Source organism: Megalops cyprinoides, chromosome 8 (assembly GCF_013368585.1).
Source record: "Megalops cyprinoides isolate fMegCyp1 chromosome 8, fMegCyp1.pri, whole genome shotgun sequence".
Classification (NCBI taxonomy): Eukaryota; Metazoa; Chordata; class Actinopteri; order Elopiformes; family Megalopidae; genus Megalops; species Megalops cyprinoides.
Genome location: NC_050590.1, coordinates 15,289,537 through 15,309,889, shown reverse-complemented (window position 1 = coordinate 15,309,889; position 20,353 = coordinate 15,289,537). Strand labels below are relative to the sequence as shown.

General features: G+C 40.3%; 1 protein-coding gene across 1 annotated transcript; it reads right to left on the bottom strand.

Moving 5' to 3' along the window:
- Positions 1–3,962: 3,962 nt before the first annotated feature.
- Positions 3,963–19,738, bottom strand: LOC118782424 (AFG3-like protein 1). Its single transcript, XM_036535781.1, has 17 exons — positions 19,536–19,738; positions 18,733–18,823; positions 18,501–18,569; positions 18,261–18,385; positions 17,684–17,833; positions 17,364–17,438; positions 15,787–15,911; positions 14,281–14,551; positions 13,870–14,007; positions 10,541–10,694; positions 10,214–10,321; positions 9,156–9,281; positions 8,797–8,907; positions 7,698–7,813; positions 7,164–7,364; positions 6,200–6,394; positions 3,963–5,256 (listed from the first exon to the last, which is right to left on the bottom strand). The coding sequence occupies exons 1-17, from the start codon at positions 19,662–19,664 to the stop codon at positions 5,032–5,034; spliced, it is 2,409 nt and encodes an 802-aa protein (XP_036391674.1). The 5' UTR covers positions 19,665–19,738; the 3' UTR covers positions 3,963–5,031.
- Between the last annotated feature and the right edge of the window lie 615 nt (positions 19,739–20,353).

Below are 20,353 nucleotides of genomic sequence, written 5' to 3'. Positions count from 1 at the left end.
TGTACTCCTTGAGTACAGGACTATTTTCCTCTCGAATCAGTCGTTCTGATGCAATGTTGGTGAAGGAGTATTTGGTGTCCACTCTGTTAAATATTCACCACTCGCTCTCCACTTTCTGTTCCATTTTAGGAAATGCCAAATCTCTCACATAAATCATGCACTAACTACTGTTTGACATTTTTGCACCTTGGACAGTAGCTGGAGCTGCCGTTAGTAATCAAAAGCCAAGGCAAAAAGTTGCCAAAGAACTGCATGTCAATAGCGTCTAATTCCACCATCTAATGGAATTATAAAGTGCTGCAGGAAAAAAGAAAATGCAACCTTACATCTCAGTAGGTCATTTCATCGACTCAGAGCTCATCGTACATTGGGGTTGTGGGAGGGGGGCAGCCATTGGTTCATTCCCCAGCTAGATTTTCTAGGGTTTCAGCCCAAATATAGTTGCTCTTTTTTCTTGTACTTTCTTTTTTGTGCAACTACATAGTTCTGGAACAATGACTATACGTACATACAGACAGTTTTCCGGATAATGGTCCTTGCTCTGGTTACAGTCATAGTTATGACGGAGACCAGTGAATTACACTTTAAATTTAATGTACTTTTTTTTAATCATTTAGTCTAATAATTTCTTTTCTTTCAATACACACACACACACACACACACACACACACACACACACACACACACACACTTCAATAAGTGAATGCCATTTCCTGTTACAATACATCACTAATATAAACATTTTCACATGGAAAATAGCGATTGTGATTGTACTCTTTGAATACAGGACTACTTTCCTCACGAATCAGTCGTTTTGATGCAATGTTGGTGAAGAAATATTTGGTTTCCACTCTGTTAAATACTCACCATTTGCTGCCCACTTTCTGCTCCGTTTTAGGAAATGCCAAATCGCAAATCATGTTCCTGCTGCTGTTTGAAATTTTCACACCTTGGGCAGTAGCTGGAGCTGACATCAGTAACTAAAAGCCAAGGTGAAAAGTTGCCAAAGAACTGCATGTCAATCGCATCTTAATTCAGCCATCTAATTGGAATTATAAACTGCTGCAGGAAAAAAAGGTCATTTGGTTAACCCACAGAGCTCATTGTACATTACAACTTTTAACCAATTTTGAACTGATTCATCACAATATCCACATTACAGACTCATATTCTTGCATTTATGCTGCTATGTGCTATTAATGTGTGGGCAAATGCATGGCAGATCGCAGTCATGTCTCTTTTCTATCCTGGGCCCCAAGTGGTGGAATGAGATCCCCACAGCTGTCAGGACAGTGGGATGGCTGTCCATGTTCTGGTGCAAACTCAAAACCCACCCACATTTTGGCTCCCCTTACTCTACCCCCCAACCCCCAACACCATGATTAAAGCTCAGTGGTAAAACAGATGGTAGTTTAGCCATGAAGACAAAAGGCTTGTGGTAGTTCTAAGCCTGGTGACAGTTTAAGCTTTGCTGCAGAAAAAGCTAAGTGCTAAACATGTTGTAGTGGGAGACCCACAAGCTTTGTGGCTAGAAAGTGGCAGTAGTAATGAAAGTTTATGCACCTATTTATTCCCTTAATGGGAAATGTTTCCCACAATGGCGCTATATTCCATGGATGGCACTAATGATTCAGTATGTACACGGCTACTTGCCTAACCCTATTGAATGTACTTTTCATAAGTCACTCTTGATAACTGCCAAATGAAAAAATGCAGATGGAATGCATTGACAGTTCAAAGGCTGGAGAAACAGGGCCCCTGTTTCATTGTCCTATTTGTGATGCTCCATGTATGATGAAATACTGCTGTGTCTGGAATGAAAAGCAAGACTTCTATATCCGATATAGCACCACCTCTCATTAATCAGATACACAACAGCATGCATGCTGCCTGACACTATGAGTTACCAGTTGCTGTCAAATTCAGTCGTGTCTGTAAGGGGACACTACTTTCACCGCTGTGTCAGTCTGTAGATCCATCTTACTAATTGCAGAACAGAAAAAAAACTCACTTTTCATCCATTTAAAAAGGGACAAATTATTTTCCTCAAACGTATTTATGAATCAATAGCACTTTCTTGTACACAGAAAGACTCAATCATCAGTTTATTTATCCTAATCTAAACCGGACAGTCCTGTTCCTTTAACATTCAGAGGCCATCAGTGAACTTATATGTTGTGTGATTTTGATTACTTTGACAGTGTTGTCTGTTACTACACATCCTGAGCAAAGCATTGCATACATACACTTACATGTTGTTACAAGCATATCCACAAATAGTTGTAACAACAATAGCTCTGCATCATATGCAGTGACCTGTCTTCAGAAAAAGCAAGGAAATCAGCAGGGCTTCCACAAACATTTAAAGGAATCAAGTCACACATACTTCACAACATCTGGAATGTGCTACCTATTAATTTACAAAAACACAAGGTTGACAAATAGCAGTATTGTCCAGTATCATATTTATTTCAGTCCATCCAACTAACATACACCAGGCAGACATCCTGAAGTCTTAAAAGGTAGATAAAATACAATACCATGAGAAAAAAAAAACAGTACTGCACTCATTTTTAAAAGTTGTTTCTGAATGACATCAAAAAAGATACCTTGATTATTTTCAAATTCTGTAAAAACATCTAAATCAGATACTCAGATCCAGTCAGTGAAAATGTTTGGGGAGGTAGACATTCTTCTTTTAATTAAGGTGATGAAAGAAATGCATCACTGTTCAGATCTGTATTGCTGCACTGCAGGACTCTCTTCATCTAATTTTCCATACTGGCACTGCAAACCTAAAACAAACAGTGGCATCAGTCTACCAACACCTTTTCAAAAACAAATCTGGAAGACTTCCACAGCTCTAACTGCATCCAGTATTCATATCGTCATTAACTCGAGCCTGATCAAAATAATAGAGGCCAATATCAAGTCTGGTCCAAGAGTCCCCTCTTCTCACCTATTAATGGCAAGTAGTATAAGAATGGAAGAGCTGAAGGGACATGTCCACTCATCTGTTTTAAACGGCACTAGTGCTATCAGCTGCCTTGAGGACACAGAAAGCTATGTGGGTACTTAATATTTCAAGAGGTCTGAGGACTGCAAAAATGAAAGGATTGTTATTGACAGCAGGGAAAGACATGTAAAAAAGACACACATAACATACATACAATGCCATGACTTAGGTTTACTTTTTTGGCATTTGTCGAAGGTGTCTTTCCATAGTGTCTGCATTCCGTTCGAAATGCTCTCTTCGTTTTCCATCTCAGTTCAGAGAGTACTTTCTCTTACACACTAAACTCCTGCACCTTCTAAAATAAGAGCATCCCTCCAATCCCGCAGGAGCACCAGAACAGGATCGAGCTGGTTACTTAGCGATGGCTGTTAGTCATGGTGATAAATCACTCTTTTGGACTGCAACGCCCCTCTGTGTCCTAGTTCTGATGAGATGGAATCACTAAGGGCTGCACAGGACCAAGCAGCGATTCTTTGGCCCACTTGTCTGACACCCCCCAACCAAAGCATGACACGAAAGCTATAACTATGAAACTATGAAACAAACACTTGCATTTAAATCATTTGGAGACAAAAAAGTCCTCCAAGAGCTATAAAAAATCATTTTCAAGCATTTACTTATAAACTAATACAAAATACACCAGAGGTGGCCCTTGGTTATCAGTGCTGAGTGGAAATCCCAGAGAAAGAGAAAAAATATCCAGCAGAACAAGCTAGTAAGGAACAAGAGGAGCTTCTGCGATGAAGCATCAGGTGACCCTGTTCAGAGTTTTTTTTTGGAAAATATGGAATAATCCAGAGGAACATACACAGTTTTCAAAAAATGTATCAGTATCACAAATGTAGTCTAGTTTAAGTACACCTATAATTACACCATAGACATATTATATCTAAGAAACATTCAGATTTTTTTTCTGTTGTTTTTACATTAATACAGTCAGGCCAGCTACAATGACAATATTGTAATATATCTGTACAAACTTGGCATGTGAAGCACAGACAACAGTTTTAGAATTTGTCAGCTGGGTTTATTTTCAAATGTACATGTTTTATAGTAACAGCAAGAACTGTTCGATGACTCCTGCTTGAAAAGTACCCCCCAGTATAGGATAAATCATAATTTTAAAACCAACTACAGTTGCACTCTGAAGAAATAAAATGAAAGAAAAACTGTTGGTTGAACATATATGCATTTATAAATAAGTCTTGTCAGGGTCAGTTACTTTGAATGCGTTTGATATGTCCAACCCAGCTGTCAAGGTTCACTTTCAAATAATTGACTCTTTTCCAGAAAATGAAAAGCATGTTAAACCCCAAGGTGCCCCTCTGAAATCAAACTATTGGACCAGCTGGTATTACATTCATACCCAACATCTGGAGTATATTCATAAAACTTCAGTCCGAATGCAATGAGATCACAGGATTTATCACCAAGTTCTGGTTAAAGTACTTTTAACTCTACAGGAGTGACAAGAACATCATCAGTCATATTATTTCTTTAGGGAAGAAACCAGTTCAGTTTAAATATATACAGTTTTTGATTGTAATTAACAAATAAATAATTGCATGAAGAAAGAAGAACAGTGTTCCTAATTCATCAAACAGCACAAAAAATCTCTAACACTGATGTTCAGTGAGGATGTGTTAGTGAGGGGAAGAAGACATGACACTGAATATCCCAATAAACTCACTGCATTCCAGGGCTGAAGTAGACCACAGATGTACGGGATCCCTAAGATTATTTGTCACATCAAGGCAGCTCTGAGTTAAGGCATTGAGGGAAGACCATCAACTTTAATGTTGGGGTTAAAACCTCCGCTTACTCTTCAGATTAGAGAGGAACAACAGGTTACTGTTCCTACTTAAAAACACACAAAAAAAGAGCTATCCCTCCCTCATTGCACTGTTTGAAGTTCTCAAACCCCTGGCTAAACCTTAAACTCTGCTGCAGTCCCTTATGCAGTGCAAATTCTTGCCTCAACTGGAGCAGTTTGGGCAGGAGTCCATCCCTCTGTATTACAGGGCTTGCTTCTCCTGTGTGCGGGGGGCCTCCTCCTGGGCCTCTACTCTCTCTTCATTCCAGTTTTTCAGGCCTTCAGGCAGGCTGGTGTCCTCCTCAAAACTGCCAGTGCCCTCCACAAACTCCTCATAAGTGGACTTCTCCTCGAAGGGACGGGGACCCAGCAACTCCAGCATGTCAGCCTTGTCCAAGACCTCCTTCTCCAAGAGCCTCTTGCCCACCTGCACAAAGAGGGGAGCACAGTTTTATGCATTTTATGCACTGTTTGTTGGAGTTGCCAACTGTATGCTACGCTCGTGTCACTGCAACACCCTCTGCACTCACAGAGGAGTCACACAGGTCACACAGCACATTACTTTAGAGTGGGTATACATTAGAGGATTCAGGTTACTCCACTGACGCCATCCGAGCAACATGTCTGACAAATCTCAAGGTGTCTGATCAATCATAAGATGCTTGACAGCTGAGAGACAAGGGGACCCTGGCCAACCTACTCAGACCTATCCGTGGCAGAAAAAACTCAATCTGTTCCACTGCTGTGGGCGCCCAGGCATCATCTGCTGATGCCACAGCTGGGACCAAGGCCAGGGTCATGGGGCTCTGCTTGTGCTCAAAGCAAGCATCTTAATCATTGAGCTACTCGGGCGCACCAAGGGGAACACAATTAACTGCATACTCAGGACACAAGGTCTTCTTGTATCAAGTGTATCAATATTCTCTGCCAAGCAGTGTAAAGACAGAAGCATAGCTAAGGTAAGGTGTAGGTCAAAGCCCCTTACTATATAACTGCATCTTTTGATTGCTTTCAGAAATGAGCTGTAATGGCTACTCATAATACTTCAGTGTTATCACAATATTATCATCTGAGGAAAAATGTACTTCAGAGAGGTGCAGTGTCAATGACCTCTCACTGTGGTTGACTCCTTTTTTTTTTTTTTTAAGTACGCTGTTCCATCTGATAAATCCTTCCAAAATGCTGATCAAAGCAAATCAGGCTTTTACAGTATGTACTGTCCAAAGCCGTAGCAAGGGCTTATGGACCAGTTTACCAAATATGACAATAACAATCCATCTCACACAGCTCGGTTAACTATAATTTGTGTTCAGAGTGGTATGTAAAGAAGCAACATGGCAATATGGGAGTATTTGTAGTCCTACTCTCACCTTCTCCACCACATCCCTCTTCTCCAGGATGAGGCTTAGTGTCCTGTCATAGGCCCTGTTGATGAGAGAGCGCACTTCCTCATCGATAAGCTGTGCCGTGGCCTCGCTGTAAGGTTTCTCCATCACCATCTCGCCCTGCCGCGGGAGGTCAAAGGACACCTGGCCCACCCTCTCACTCATCCCAAACTGCACGATCTGAGAGAGGAAAATTCCACACTTCCATTTAAAACATTTGAACTACAGATGGGCAGAAAATCAGAAAATTTGTCAGAATACCCTATGTATGTGATACATAGGATGGGATGGAGGAATCAAACATACACACAGCTGAAGCTTTGCTCACGAGAATCATGTTGTTTTTCCTTTACTTGTGTTCCTTTCTAACTCGCACGTCATTTTCTTCATGTTAAATTAAACCACCACCCTCTGACTATCACAGGCACACTATGGCTCAAAGAGCTTTTAATGTCGCAGTCCCTCTGACTGGGCTCCTAATGACCACAGTAACAGGGCCTTCCTCAGACCAGTTTAACACAATGTTCTGAGTGATCTGCTATTTTCAGTTTCTGTGATTAAATATTCATTAAAACACAGAATGGCAAAAACCACTACTGGCAATCTGAACACATACAGCTGCAAGAAAGAAACTAAACAAAGCCAAAATCAAAACAAACCACAGACCATGCCTTCCATTGCTTCTTTTTATTGCAGTGCCTCACTAAAACTGTAAAACTAAAAAAATGTTATATGCAGTAAAGAAATGGCATCTGCAATAATCTTAATTTAAAAAAGGAATAGCAACTTAATAATTCTTTTAATGGCAAATGAAGACAGTGTGAGATCAGAGAACTGCTTGTGACAGGGTATTTAATCACACACAGCCATTTATGAAGGGTTGAGTCCTCGGACAGACACTCATGAAACATGCAGGTATGGGTGACGTGGTACACAGGCTAGGCAGTACCTGTGCATAGGCCGACTGCGTGACTTTTTTCAGGTCGTCCTGGGCCCCCGTGGTGATTTTGCCAAAGAAGACCTGCTCTGCCACTCTGCCCCCAAGCATCATGCACATCCTGTCAAAGAGCTGCTCACGGCTATACAGGTACTGCTCCTTCGGGAGGTATTGCGCGTAGCCCAAACCCTTCCCCCGGGGAATGATGGACACCTGCGCCAGGGAACCAGACAGAGAAAACAATCAGCGGAAACACAAGGGGCACAAAACCTGTAACACCTGAAACACTGCCACACTGTCATCACTTTCACTTCACACAAGATGTCAGAGTTGACCAGCTGCTGCATCCCCATCCTGGTCTCTGTATTGTGCCAGTACAGAGAGGCTCAGCTATAGCTGTCGCATTGCCACCCAGCCCTTGGGAGCCAGGGCTGTAGACAGTGCTGGGTGTGACGTCCCTTATGCACTCCCTCCTGAGAGGCAAATCAGAGCTCCTCCTATGCACTCCTGGCAGCAGGGCCCGTGGGTAGAGAGGGGACACTGCACCTTGAGCAAGGGATCCGCATGCTCCAGGAACCAGCCCACAATGGCGTGGCCAGCCTCATGGTATGCCACCGTCTTCTTCTCAGTAGGCTGAAGGACTTGAGTCTTCTTCTCCAGGCCTGAGGTTCAACAGATACCAGCATGAGAGGAGTAGTCATGTCTGCCACTGTCAGGGCCGTAAAGCTACACTGTGGCATGACAAGATGAAGATGCTACTTTGAGCCAGTCCTGGTGACTTGCACTGCAATATTCTTAATATCCAGCTCTCATGACAGAACTGCACCCATGTCACAATGCAATAAATTTGCTTCCTCCCACAGGGTCTTACTGTGTTTTACTGCTGCATTTACAACGGAATAAAACCCACCTTTTACTGCCTTTAATTTTTCAGTGGACAGTTCAATTATTCAACACATAGACCATCTAACATTATGACTGGTTCTTCCCAGTGAATAAATACATTAATACTCAAATACTACTCATAGATAGAACTGTCAATGACAAATGATGAGGCCAAGTCCAAGGTCAGCAAGGGTTATACACACAGCAGAGAATTGTTCATTAAAAGCCCTTAATTGCACATAATTTTAGATGCCATACACATAGCAGACTCATTATATTGACAACGTGTGTCTGAGCAGCCAAAACCTTTTGACCTAAACAGCAGAGCGTGGAAAGAAGAGCTGGGATCTACTTCTAACAGTACCCTTCCTAATCACTGAGGCATTCACAGGATATTAAACTAACTGCACATGTACAGTTTCTCTTAACTCCAGATCAGAGGTATGCTGGGTATTTTTCTGTCCTCTGATGGACTCAGACAAGTGTGACTGAGTTTTTAAATTTTAAGCTACAAAATACACAACCTTAGTGGCCTGCTTTCCACTGGAAGGTGCGTCATGAAAATGAGCATCACGGATGCTACATCACAAATTCAACTTCAGTTGCAAAATAGATATGGCTTTTGCTATACTGTACCAACTCTGATGATGGTGGAGTATTGCACTGCACCACCCCCACCCCCACCCCCACAAACAGGACAGGCCCTGACTTGCTGAGTTATGGCACCATCTGCAGTAGGGCCCCAGGGCACTGCACTCACCTCCGATGACTCGCTCAATGGCCTGCTCGAAGTGCTTTGCATTAATGCTCTCATTCAGATGCCTGGCAGCAATGAGCGCGGCCTCGTTGCATACGTTAGCAATATCGGCTCCTAAGGACAGGGGAAGACATAATGAGAAAATCATGCCACGCCACGGAGAGGTCACAGGTCAGATGAGAGACAAAAACTCAAATCACTCCTCCCTGTATGAATGAAAAGGCATACCATACACAAAGTGAGATTTAAGATACAGGTGTTGAATACCCTGCAGTATTCTTGCAAACCTGGAATTCCCAAACACAATCAAATAGCAGATTTTTGACATCACTTTCACCCCTGGGGAGAAGTTTTCCACCCACCAGTGAAGCCGGGTGTGAGAGCTGCCAGCTTGCGCGCAAGTCCATCTCTGTCCACGCTGGAATCCAGCTTGAGGGGACGCAGGTGTACTTTGAAGATTGACGCCCTGCCCTTGATATCTGGTGGACCTGAATGAGATTGGGAAGCAGTACATCCCTGTAGACTTCTAAAAACTCTTTGATTTGGCGATAGAAGTAATCTGTTCGTAGAAGCACCTCACTCTAATTTCCATAATCAACTGATGACTGCTTTTGGAAAAACAGAAAAATAGATACTCAAAGCTGGAAGTAAATCAAACATTCACCCACCTGTGTTATGGTTTACGACCCTGGAAAAAGCTTTATTGGGCTTTCTTTTAAAGTGGCAGGGAACACACATGTACATATTAAGTTCAGCAAGAAATCTCACTGATAATAATACAAATAATTACACATTAAAGCCAGAGTGGATATCAAATGATAAAATTTAGCAGATAACATTTTAAAAATATCACTGAAAAGCTTCATAACAGACCCCTAACAACTTCAATAATGTCAGTCCATGAGTGTATAGTTTCTGAATTTAGCACCAGGTAACTTCACAATGACCCTGTTTATTTCATGTGGGATCTGGATTATGTTTAGCAATTGCTTTCAATGTTTCGATATAATCTGGAATCAATCTCATTCCTTTTGGTACATTTTCAGGCCGGTGAATTTTAACTCCTGAGCCAGGAGTGTGAATTGCTATTTCCTTAACTTCATAAGTACAAATGACTGATCAAATTAAGGTTTGAACCTTGTTTGGTTCAAAGGGGGACAAGAAACAATGCCATATATAGACTATTAATATTGGGAAGCAGCCCCAGTAATCCCTTAATACCTCAATCTGAAGCTTTATAATGGTACCCTGTGTTCAAGTAGAAAATCTCATTTTATTCCCTGGTTCCGTTCTTTTTAGAGAAAGAGATTAGAGAAGCGCAGAGACAATATCAAAAACACGCAAAAGGCAACCCTGTGTATTTTAAGACGTGTTACTTGCACCGTGGCCTGACAGGGAGTGTATCTGCTCAGAAGCATACCTATATAGATCTGTCTGTCGAATCGGCCAGGCCTCATCAGCGCCGGGTCCAGGATGTCAGGTCGGTTAGTTCCAGCTAGGACTACCACATTAGTGCTGGTGTTGAATCCTGGATGATGACAAATTCATAAGGGGGTTTACAAAAAACAAACAAACAGAATATTTGCTTTGTTGAAATCATTCAGGGAAGTGGTTACTTGTGTCTAAAATGAGCCATCAAGAAATGTATTTCTACATACAATATATGTCAATATTTACTGCATGTATGATTCCATTAATATGTATGAGATCTTTCAGCAGCAGCAAGTGTCACAGCAGTAAGACCCACCATCCATCTCTACCAGCAGCTGGTTAAGTGTGTTCTCCTGCTCACTCTGACCCCCGAAGTTGCCCCTGCCCCTCTTTCTGCCTACTGCATCAATCTCATCAATGAAGAGGATACAGGGGGCATTCTTCCGTGCCATGGCAAACATGTCCCTTACCTACGGAAGAGCACCAACAGAGAACCAAATTATTGGATCTTTCCCTATGAGCTAATACGCTCATTTCACTCATAGTAACTGGAATATAATGAAACAAAACATTACAATTGGGTGTCACAGCAGTAAGGCATGACTGGAGGGGTCAGTCAAAAAGGGTATGGTCCAATTGTGCTATATACAGTAATATACATGTGTTATACGCAGTAATGACACTTCAACTCTGTCCATCGTGATGCCTACATTTGCCTGTCATAAGCATGGCATGACATTGTTTCATTACCATTCATGATAGTTTCTGTGTAAACTTGACATAACTGAAGCATCCAGTATTAAATCTCCACACTATTATTTTATATTGTACATGTACCTATCATCATGTCAGCATCAACATAAACGAGGAGTATTCAGTAATTTGGTACATGTGTAATGATGATACACAATACAAAGCAGAATAATTTTACATTAATATCTGTCAAATTGGCTGGAATAAAAAGTGCAATATCCAGCACACTAAATTGTGATTCAACATAGGGCTCAATCCCTCAACCAAGCAGTGAGGCAAGGTGTGGCTAAGATACTGAATTCTGTATCTGTTCATCATTAAATTCTTGGAGCACAGGCAACTTCATTAGCATTTGCTTTGTTGTTGTACGCCACCTAGTGGTCACAAGTGTTAAACGTGTAATCTAATGAACAAACCTGGAGACCTGTATTACACTTTGGCCCTAAGTCATATTGATTCCTGAGCTCCTCAAACACTCTCCTGGCACAAACATTATGTATGCACTTGGAAGGGTGAAGTACTCTTTGCCTGCATCCTGCTGTCATTTAAAAGAGCAAAAATAGTGTGGACACACAAGAAATGCACCATTTAGGCACCCTTAGTTATGCTTCACCACAACAAGCTTGTAAGAAAGGCTTGTGGTTCCAAGTTCGGGTGCTGTAGAGAAAGAGGTATGGGCTAATTGTCTGCCATTTTTTAGGTTTAAACATACTTCAAAAACTGACGTTAAAATTAAAATATAGTTTTTGATAACACACATTTCTTGCTTCAAAATCTGTAGAGTTGATTCAGATAAATAAAGTGTTCATTACCATATCCCAGCAGACATACACCTGTACACCCAAGAAAGGTCTTATTTAGTGACATGTGATTTGTGAACAATTAGTTCTTTTTGAACAAATCTTTTCGGTGAATCTAACCAATCCTCATGGGTTAATCAAACGTCAGTTAAGGTAGTCATGCTTGGTGTCTTGATTACAATTTTAACCCAAGGATGTCATGTGTTCTGCAGACCTAGACATAGTGCACCCAACAAAATAGGCCACCACACAAAAACATGGCAAAGTAGTTTGTAGTATTATGTTATACTACGTTATACTATGTGCACAAAATCATCAGTTCTTTGCTAAATATGAGGGACTGTATCATATATTTGTCAGTAAAGCATTTATGTTGTTTGGATAACACTTTACAGTATGCATATATAGTCTGTAGGATGCTGTTTAAGATGGGAGCATGGCCTCATAAATAGAAAAATTGGCGAACTACCCAAAGAATGATCCAACTCGAGTGTGCCAAAATACCCGTGGAACAACTCATGCTGAACTACCTAAAGACTGACTCCACTCGAGTATGCCAAACTAGTTGAAGTTGGAGTTCTAGTATAGTCTACTGAGCTCAAATAATGTTATGGGTATCCTACAGAATGATATTATCTTACACTTTGCATGAGCAAGTTTGAACACATACATATAAAGGAACACTGTTTGCTTTACTTGGAGACATTACATACTTAATGACATTTTCCAAAGTAAGCCAACACACAAAGTAAGTGTGGGTCAAACTGCAGCCCAGCATCATAGGTTATTTTGTTTCATGTCTAAAATGGCCTGTTTGGATGTTGGTGGTTTCTGAATAGCAGGCACAATTATTTACTGTAGGATTTAAATCTGGGTGACCAGGAAAGGGTTGTTTGTCAGCAACAACAGAAAAAGCTTCAGGTATTTTAAATTTGGTAGTAATGTTTTGATACTGATGTTTTTTCATCTGAATGTGGTTTAATTTACTTCAGTAAACGTATTTTAATTTTGAGCACAATTATTTTTGGCACTATAGTATTTTAGCCCATGCGTAAAAGGTCTGTAAACACCAAGCAAGTATCACATGTATTATATCCAAAACATAAAGCACAAGTATGTGGTATGGAATTAGCACAGTAAAATTCAAACTAGAATTAAGTAGTCCTCTAACATATATAGTACCAGGCAAACATTTGGACACACCTGATTAAGATAATGTGAAACATGGATTCAAAGACATTCTGATCAAAAGACTTATGCTTTATATGCTTGAAATTTCTTTCTTAGACAAGATATAAAGTAAATGTACGGGTTGAGTTCATGTAAGAAATTCACAGGTCTATATCTAGCTAGCATTGCCTGTTTTCATTTTGTCTGTTGGCTGGTTGTTATTCTGCCAACTAGTGTTGGGAACTCTGTGTGTAGAGTGATATCCATTGTGGAGTGAAAAAGTGTGACATTATGTGACTGTCCATATTTTCACATAGAATTGTTGCAATTCTATGCCTGCCTATATGCCTTTTACTGCATAAAAAACTGATAGTGGGTTCTTATGAGTATTAGTTTCTGACCAATGATCTTGCACATCAAGTTTCAGTATGTTGGCTAGATATGCTTTGTTGTCCAATATCTGTACATCTCAGAAGTAATACATTATTACTGTTTTACACTACAACAATGATTAGTGTGGAATTGCCCACTGCAACATTATACTGCCCACTAGTCCACAGTGACTTGCAAATGTCAACACACTTTTAATCAATAAGCATTTGAGTTACTTTTGACCAACTGTAAACATAGAAGTATATACGAAACAATACAAAAGTGCTCAAACATTGTTCACTCATAAAACAGTAAGTTGCACACATCTATTTAGAGCCATTTTGTAAAATGCAGTATTGGAAATAAGTGGCAACAAGGCAATTGTGCTGATAAGCATATGCGTCTTGGGAAAATAAAATGAGTAACATCAAGCAGAAACTTGATTCTGCTTTGATTCACCCAATAAGACAATTTCAAAGCACAGTCAAACTGCTCATCACTAGTCTTAAAACATTAAATTAAAAATTACAGTGATCCATGATCAACTCACCCTGGCAGGTCCCACACCAACAAACATCTCCAGAAACTCAGAGCCATTAACAGTTATGAAAGGGACGTTTGCCTCCCCAGCAGTAGCCTTCGCCAGCAAGGTCTTGCCTGTCCCCGGGGGCCCTGACAGCACTGCACCCTGACCGCACAGAGAGGATTACAAAGCTTTTCATAGTCTGTTACACATACAACTTTGTTTAAATGGAAAAAACTACAGAATATGATATACACAATGCAAACATCCATAAATGTACAGATTATAATTCTCCTACAGAAACACAAATGGAGAAAACAAAATACAAATTTAATGTATCAATTAAAGCTTATCTATAGTACTAGAAAAAAATTCAATCACTGACCCAGCAGTTTCTGGTACGGTCAGTTATAGCTACTTTCATGCAGGTGAGATTACCTTGGGAATTTTGGCACCCAGGTCCTGGTACTGTTTGGGGTTCTTTAGGAAATTTACAAACTCTAGGATCTCCAGCTTAGCCTCCTCACATCCTGCCACATCCTTGAACTTGATGTTGATGTTATCTTTCATCATCTTAGCAGTGGACTCACTCATGCTGAAGAGCCCACCTCCTCTGCCCCCACCCCCTCCTGCCATTGGTCCCCGTCGCAGTGTAAAGAGTAAGAAGCCAATCAGCAACAAGGTGGGAATCATGCTCATCATGAAAGACCTGGGAAGGAATCAGATGGAAAGAATGTATGCTTCACTGATGGGTGCTCAGTTTGGGTCTACTGCCATTCTGATATTCCTTACCCTGGTGGTGGAGTTTAACTTTTCAGGAAAGAAGTTAGCCTGCTAGACAACTTAGAATGTGAGGTTTTTTTTTTTAGCTCACAGGAGGCTCATCTTTTTCCCTGCATTTAATTTTCTCACAAAACAATGCTAAGTGTATTTTAAAAAGGAAGATTAACAGAAAACCCAAATTTGGCAAATACATTTTACATGCATTAAAATAAGATGGATAACCTCTCTTCTATTCCAGGAACCAAGCCCAGATAGATTTCAAAAATAAAATTATTTTTTTCTTTCATAAAGTTTGGGAAAGTACATTCCAAATGCTTTCTCAATCAACCATTCTAGAATGAGTTCTACAAAGGAGACATTCTAAAGGTTTAAGGTGACAAATCTTCATGATCATCACAAATTTATCTATATTTTCACTTGATATTTCATTGAAAGAACCAATTCACCAACAACACATAAAACAGACCACATGAAATGAAAAAAGAAAAAAAAAAAGATTTAAAAAAAAAAATGCACTGCAACTGGTCAGCAAAATGCTTCCAAGATCTACAGCCATATAAAATGATCCCACCTTCCATCACCACGCAGTAACAGCTACTGTTCAGTTCATAACATAAACAGGATGGTGTTGAATCATGATGAAGTTTGCCAATAAGGATATCCTCAAGCACAACAAATTCACAAACAAAGAGGGATGAATCAAAGACCGGCACATGACCCTGGAACACGGGGAGGACATGTTCTGTACCATTAGAGCTCTAAGGCTGTGAGGCTGAAATGCAGCCAGCGCAGTGACTTATATTCTGTCATCCAATCTACTGTTGGAAAAGGAGCATGATTAATCCCATTTCAGGGCTCTCCCTCCTTTAACTCAAAGACCTTTCATTGTTCAACAGGTTTTTAAAACTTCACAAATATAACTTAACTACCGGACATCTTCTATGTCTTATACGACAGCACTACTTGGTCTAGAGAATGAATTACATTTGTCTTTACATGAAGTGAAACACATGGTCAACTGCAGTTCTCAAGAGCAGCTTGAGATTGCCTGACAGTCCTAATATGTATTAACCCATGAGGGCCAAAGACCTTAAAGAGCCAAGGTGCCCATCCCCCATCAGAAAGCCCTGCCTGGCTCTGTCTCAGCCCGTACACACTCACCCATCACTCTCCGTGCTGTACACCACGGCCACCCTGTGAGAGGGCTCCATGCCCATCTCCTGCTGCGCCGCCTCCAGGTTCCGCTCAAATGTGTCCACACTGCCAATGTTGAACCACACATAGCTCTGGAACACAAACACACACATACATACATACAGTCTGTTAACAGGAGTAGCACAACATGTCAGAAATAGCCTTTTTTATAATGAGGGAACTTTTGTGTGTTTATGTTTGTTCCACGAGATAAAAATTGTGAGAACTTGACATCTTGTTTGTATTTCATTGTTTTTAGTCAAGTTAATTTATTCATGTTATTATGTCCCTGTAAAATCTCAAAGCACAGACAAGGATATGAAATCACCTTCAAACTAATGCAGAATAATGATAACTTATGTGTCCTCAAACTGACTTTGTTGTATGTAAATATCATTCATAAAACATAATTTCAAAACACTTTATGGTTCACGATTCCTAATCACTTTACTGGCAGAGAACACTTTGAAACATCTTTTATAACTTTCTTATAAAATTGATTTAAAGTGCCCTCTAGGTCTTCCATCACTGATGTCTTGGTTTCAGCAATATGACAGGGCACATATTGGCAACAGTAGTTTATTCATGAACAGAGTTCAGCACTAATGATTGCCAGCTACTCTGGGCCAGTAAAAGCAGTGATGATTCAAACCAAATTTAGCATTTCAGTTCTCTATATCCCTGGTTTCTGTGTTGTACATGTTTTTTGTGTGTAAAAAGAATGAGTGTATTATAGGTAGCTGGCAGGTTTATTTATATCATAGAAGATGAAGAGACCTATGGTGTCAATTATTTGACCAATTTTTAAAGAAAATAATTCTGTAGTATTAATCACTTTGAGAAGAGTTACAATCACGTAAAAGAGAGCCTAGACAGGCATAAGACAACCCAGGGAGAGGGTTGATTCTCTGAATTTGGAGAATAATTGGAGAAGCAAACACAGAGGAGAATAAACGTATGACAGCCTATCATAGTGTTATATGCTTTATATTAAAATTAAACTTTGCCATATCTGGACAAGTATGGTACACTTTGTTCAGGCAAGTAGATTTCTGTCCCACTTGCACGTGAGAAAAAAACCTTAATGGTGAACCTTAATGAAAACTGATTTACTTTTTACTGTTTTGCTTTCTGTCAGCCACTTAACTGACCAATCAGCAAAACTACATTTAATTTAGGAGCACTGTGCACGGAGCACTGTGTTCAAAACAAACTTAACATGATACATTTGTATGTTAACTGCACATACAATTACTGTGTCAATCAATCCTTTACAAAAGAACAACTTTTCCAGTGAAAAACATGTAAACTCCTATTACATAAAAACAACAAGAAAACTATTTTAGATCTTTCCTACACACTAAATGCATAGCACCCAGTAAGAGGCAAATAGTACACCCTTTTAACATATGAGTGAGACTGTACACCCTACATGAAATATGCTAGATTCATTGCTGCAGTCTTGCCCCGGACACTGAGCATGCATCAACATACACCTGCTCTCTGCACACTACCCCTGATGTACAGGAGATCCAGAGACTTACCACCCCCGAAGTGTTCACTCCAGGCACTGGGATGACTCTCACAAACTGTTTGTTGACAACCTCTAGGCGGTCCACCTGTACACCGAACAGACAACGTTCTTGATAATACAGTTATATAAACCAGCGATGATCTTAATTGGTTTGTGAGACTATGAGACTATACTTTCCACATCTTATTAAAAAAAAAGAAATAAAAATATAAAACTATTCAGTGCTCTCCATCATTTTAATTCCAGTATGCCCACTGATTGTTTAAAATTTATGATTTCTGGACCAAAGGCTGGTGTCTTCAATTAAAAAGAATTTAGCTCTGCTCTCACCAGTCCTCTGGCGAGGTAGTAATGTACAAAGTCCTTCCAGGTGATCTCTTTGCCCGTGTCTCTGAAATACAGGTACAAGAAGGTAGAGGACATTCCTGCTGCTGCAATGGCCAGGTACCTGAAATCTTTCTCATCCCAGGGAATATCACCCTATAAGAGACGCAGAGTGGTAAAAGGACATTAGTGAATCAGTTTCTACACACATTCATAGGCATCTGTAAGTTGCTGTAACCTGTCCAGTTCAAGAGAAACGTCCAGAATTCCACTTCTATTGATGTGGTAAAAGTCCAGTTTGCATTCTACCAGTCATCACCCAGTGGTTTCACTGGATGAGAGCTCCTGTCCTTCCTCTTGGAATTACAGTTATAATTAGCAACCAGCATAACACAGATAACATGGAGTTGTGCTTGCAATATTCATTTAATTCTGGGTGATCCCAGGAAAAGAAAAAGAGTGGAATACATATTTCTAAAACAAAAAAAAAAGGGTTACGGTGTCGAATCTAGTCTACTTTAAATCGTTCAATTAATGGATGTTTCATTTTAGACTTAGCTGCAGTCCCAGGGTTAATACAGACCTTCTGCATGCGGGCCCACCAGCTGCTGTCCTCCTTCTTCCCACCCTTCTTTCCTCCTCCTCCTCCTCCTCCTCCACCTCCTCCTCCTCCGCCTCCTCCACTGCTGCGAGGCTCAGCCTTCACCTCTGCCAAACATAAACAATGATCATTATCAGTGACGATGAATACTCTAATCATGGTCAGGAGTCGTCATACACTGACCTCGTCATCAATGCTGCCAAAAACCCAGGTACTCCATACCTTTTGGTTCTCCAGCTGATCTGTTGACTCCAGGAGTGCTTTCATTCTTTGGAAAGAACTTCTCAAAACCTATCAATACAAATAAAAAAAACGCTATAGGTGTAAACCTACAGAAGTAACATGAGCTTTACTTCATGGACAATGTCTGACAACAGGCATCAGCTCCCCAGGCAGTGGGTAAGACACTGACACATTAAATAGGTTGCTGTCATTAGAGATACAATTATTTTACCTTTAGGTGGCTTGTTAGAGGAAAGTAATCGGTGAGACGAACAAAAGTTGTAATATGATCCCAAGTACTTCATTCGACTTAGTGCAAAATTCTAGAAAGAGGAAACAACATTTCAGTTTCTGTGTGGACAATGTAGCTTATTTTATTTTCTTAGACGGTTACCTCATGTTAACAAGCTAGCTAAGTAGCTAGCTAAAAGTATGTAGCCATCTGAGTATCAAGATAAAAAGCTACAGCACCTGTGTATACTACATGAATCTGTCCCTAACTTCAACTAAACTCTAAACTGGCTACCTAGCGTTAAAATTACAAAAAAAAAACTCGCCTTCTAGTTAAGTTGTCTAGCCGGCTAACTTCTTCCCTGAAAAGTTGCATGTCATACTGTTACATCATGGTGTCTTTGAGGCTTAGCCAGGTGATACCTATATGCCTGTTAATTCCATTAACTATGAATGAAAATTCACAACCAGTTTTAAAATGACTAAAAACAATACTCTTCTATCTGCATCTCAAACTAAAGTCGAAAGTTATGCATAATCGTGTCACTCAACCCAGACTCGCAGTTGTGTAACTGCACCTCACTACAGCTTGCTATGTATTAGCTACCTCAATAACTAACTGCCCAGGTCTTAATAAATGTCGTAAGACAGCCAACTGGCTAACAGGCTCGCTGGCTTATCGCTGATTTCTGCTCTACATCAGTAAACTAGAAGTTATTTCGTCCTTAACAGTATGGATGGATAGCTAGCTAACCTGCTAACCAACTAGCTGCCGCCACCATGTTTAAAAACGAAAAAACTTACTCTGACAGCAGAGCCACGAAATCCAAGCGTTGGAAGTGTTCGGCCTGTCATCACAGAATAACCCCATGCCCTAACGCCAATCCTAAAAGGTCCGGTTGCGCCCGATATCATTCCCATTATGTAAGCCATTATCCCGCGACTGTACGCCGCAAACAAATGCCCTAGCTTCTCTAAGAGCAGGGTACCCAATCTAGTTGGCTAGATTCTGTTACTCAAGAACTGCAAATACAATGTCACATCATTGAGAGAGACTTCTTACAGGTCACCTGAAATATGCCTGTTAAAATAACAACATAAAAGTACAAATGGTTTCATGTCTACGCCTTTACTTGATTTGTTCATATATAATAAGTAATATTATTGTGTACACGATACTTAAATAAGTTGTTAAGAAACCATTTATTATGAGTAACTTTCCTTTCTATTCATGCACACACAAGCCGACTATAGGTCCTTCAGTGCGGACCACAGTTTGGAATTGTAGAGGTGATAGGTTCAGTGTAGCAGCAGGGAACGCTACTGTAGGGTGCATATGATGGTAGCTTACATGTTGTAAATGTTCACTGCGGGTTGTGTCTTCCAGTTTAGTTTAAATATATGGCTGTTTTGGTTGTTAGTTAACGGAAATATCACACTCATTAGCTAGCAAGCTCTACGTTGCTAACTAGCGGCACGTGTCATCGGAAAACTGGCAGTTTACCCGGATTGTATGCATCTTAATTTCCTCTTAAATTTTTTCGAGGTTGTACAATTATCTATAATTTGAAATGTGCAACTACATTCAGCTAAATTTGAGGTATTGCAAATTCATGTATTTC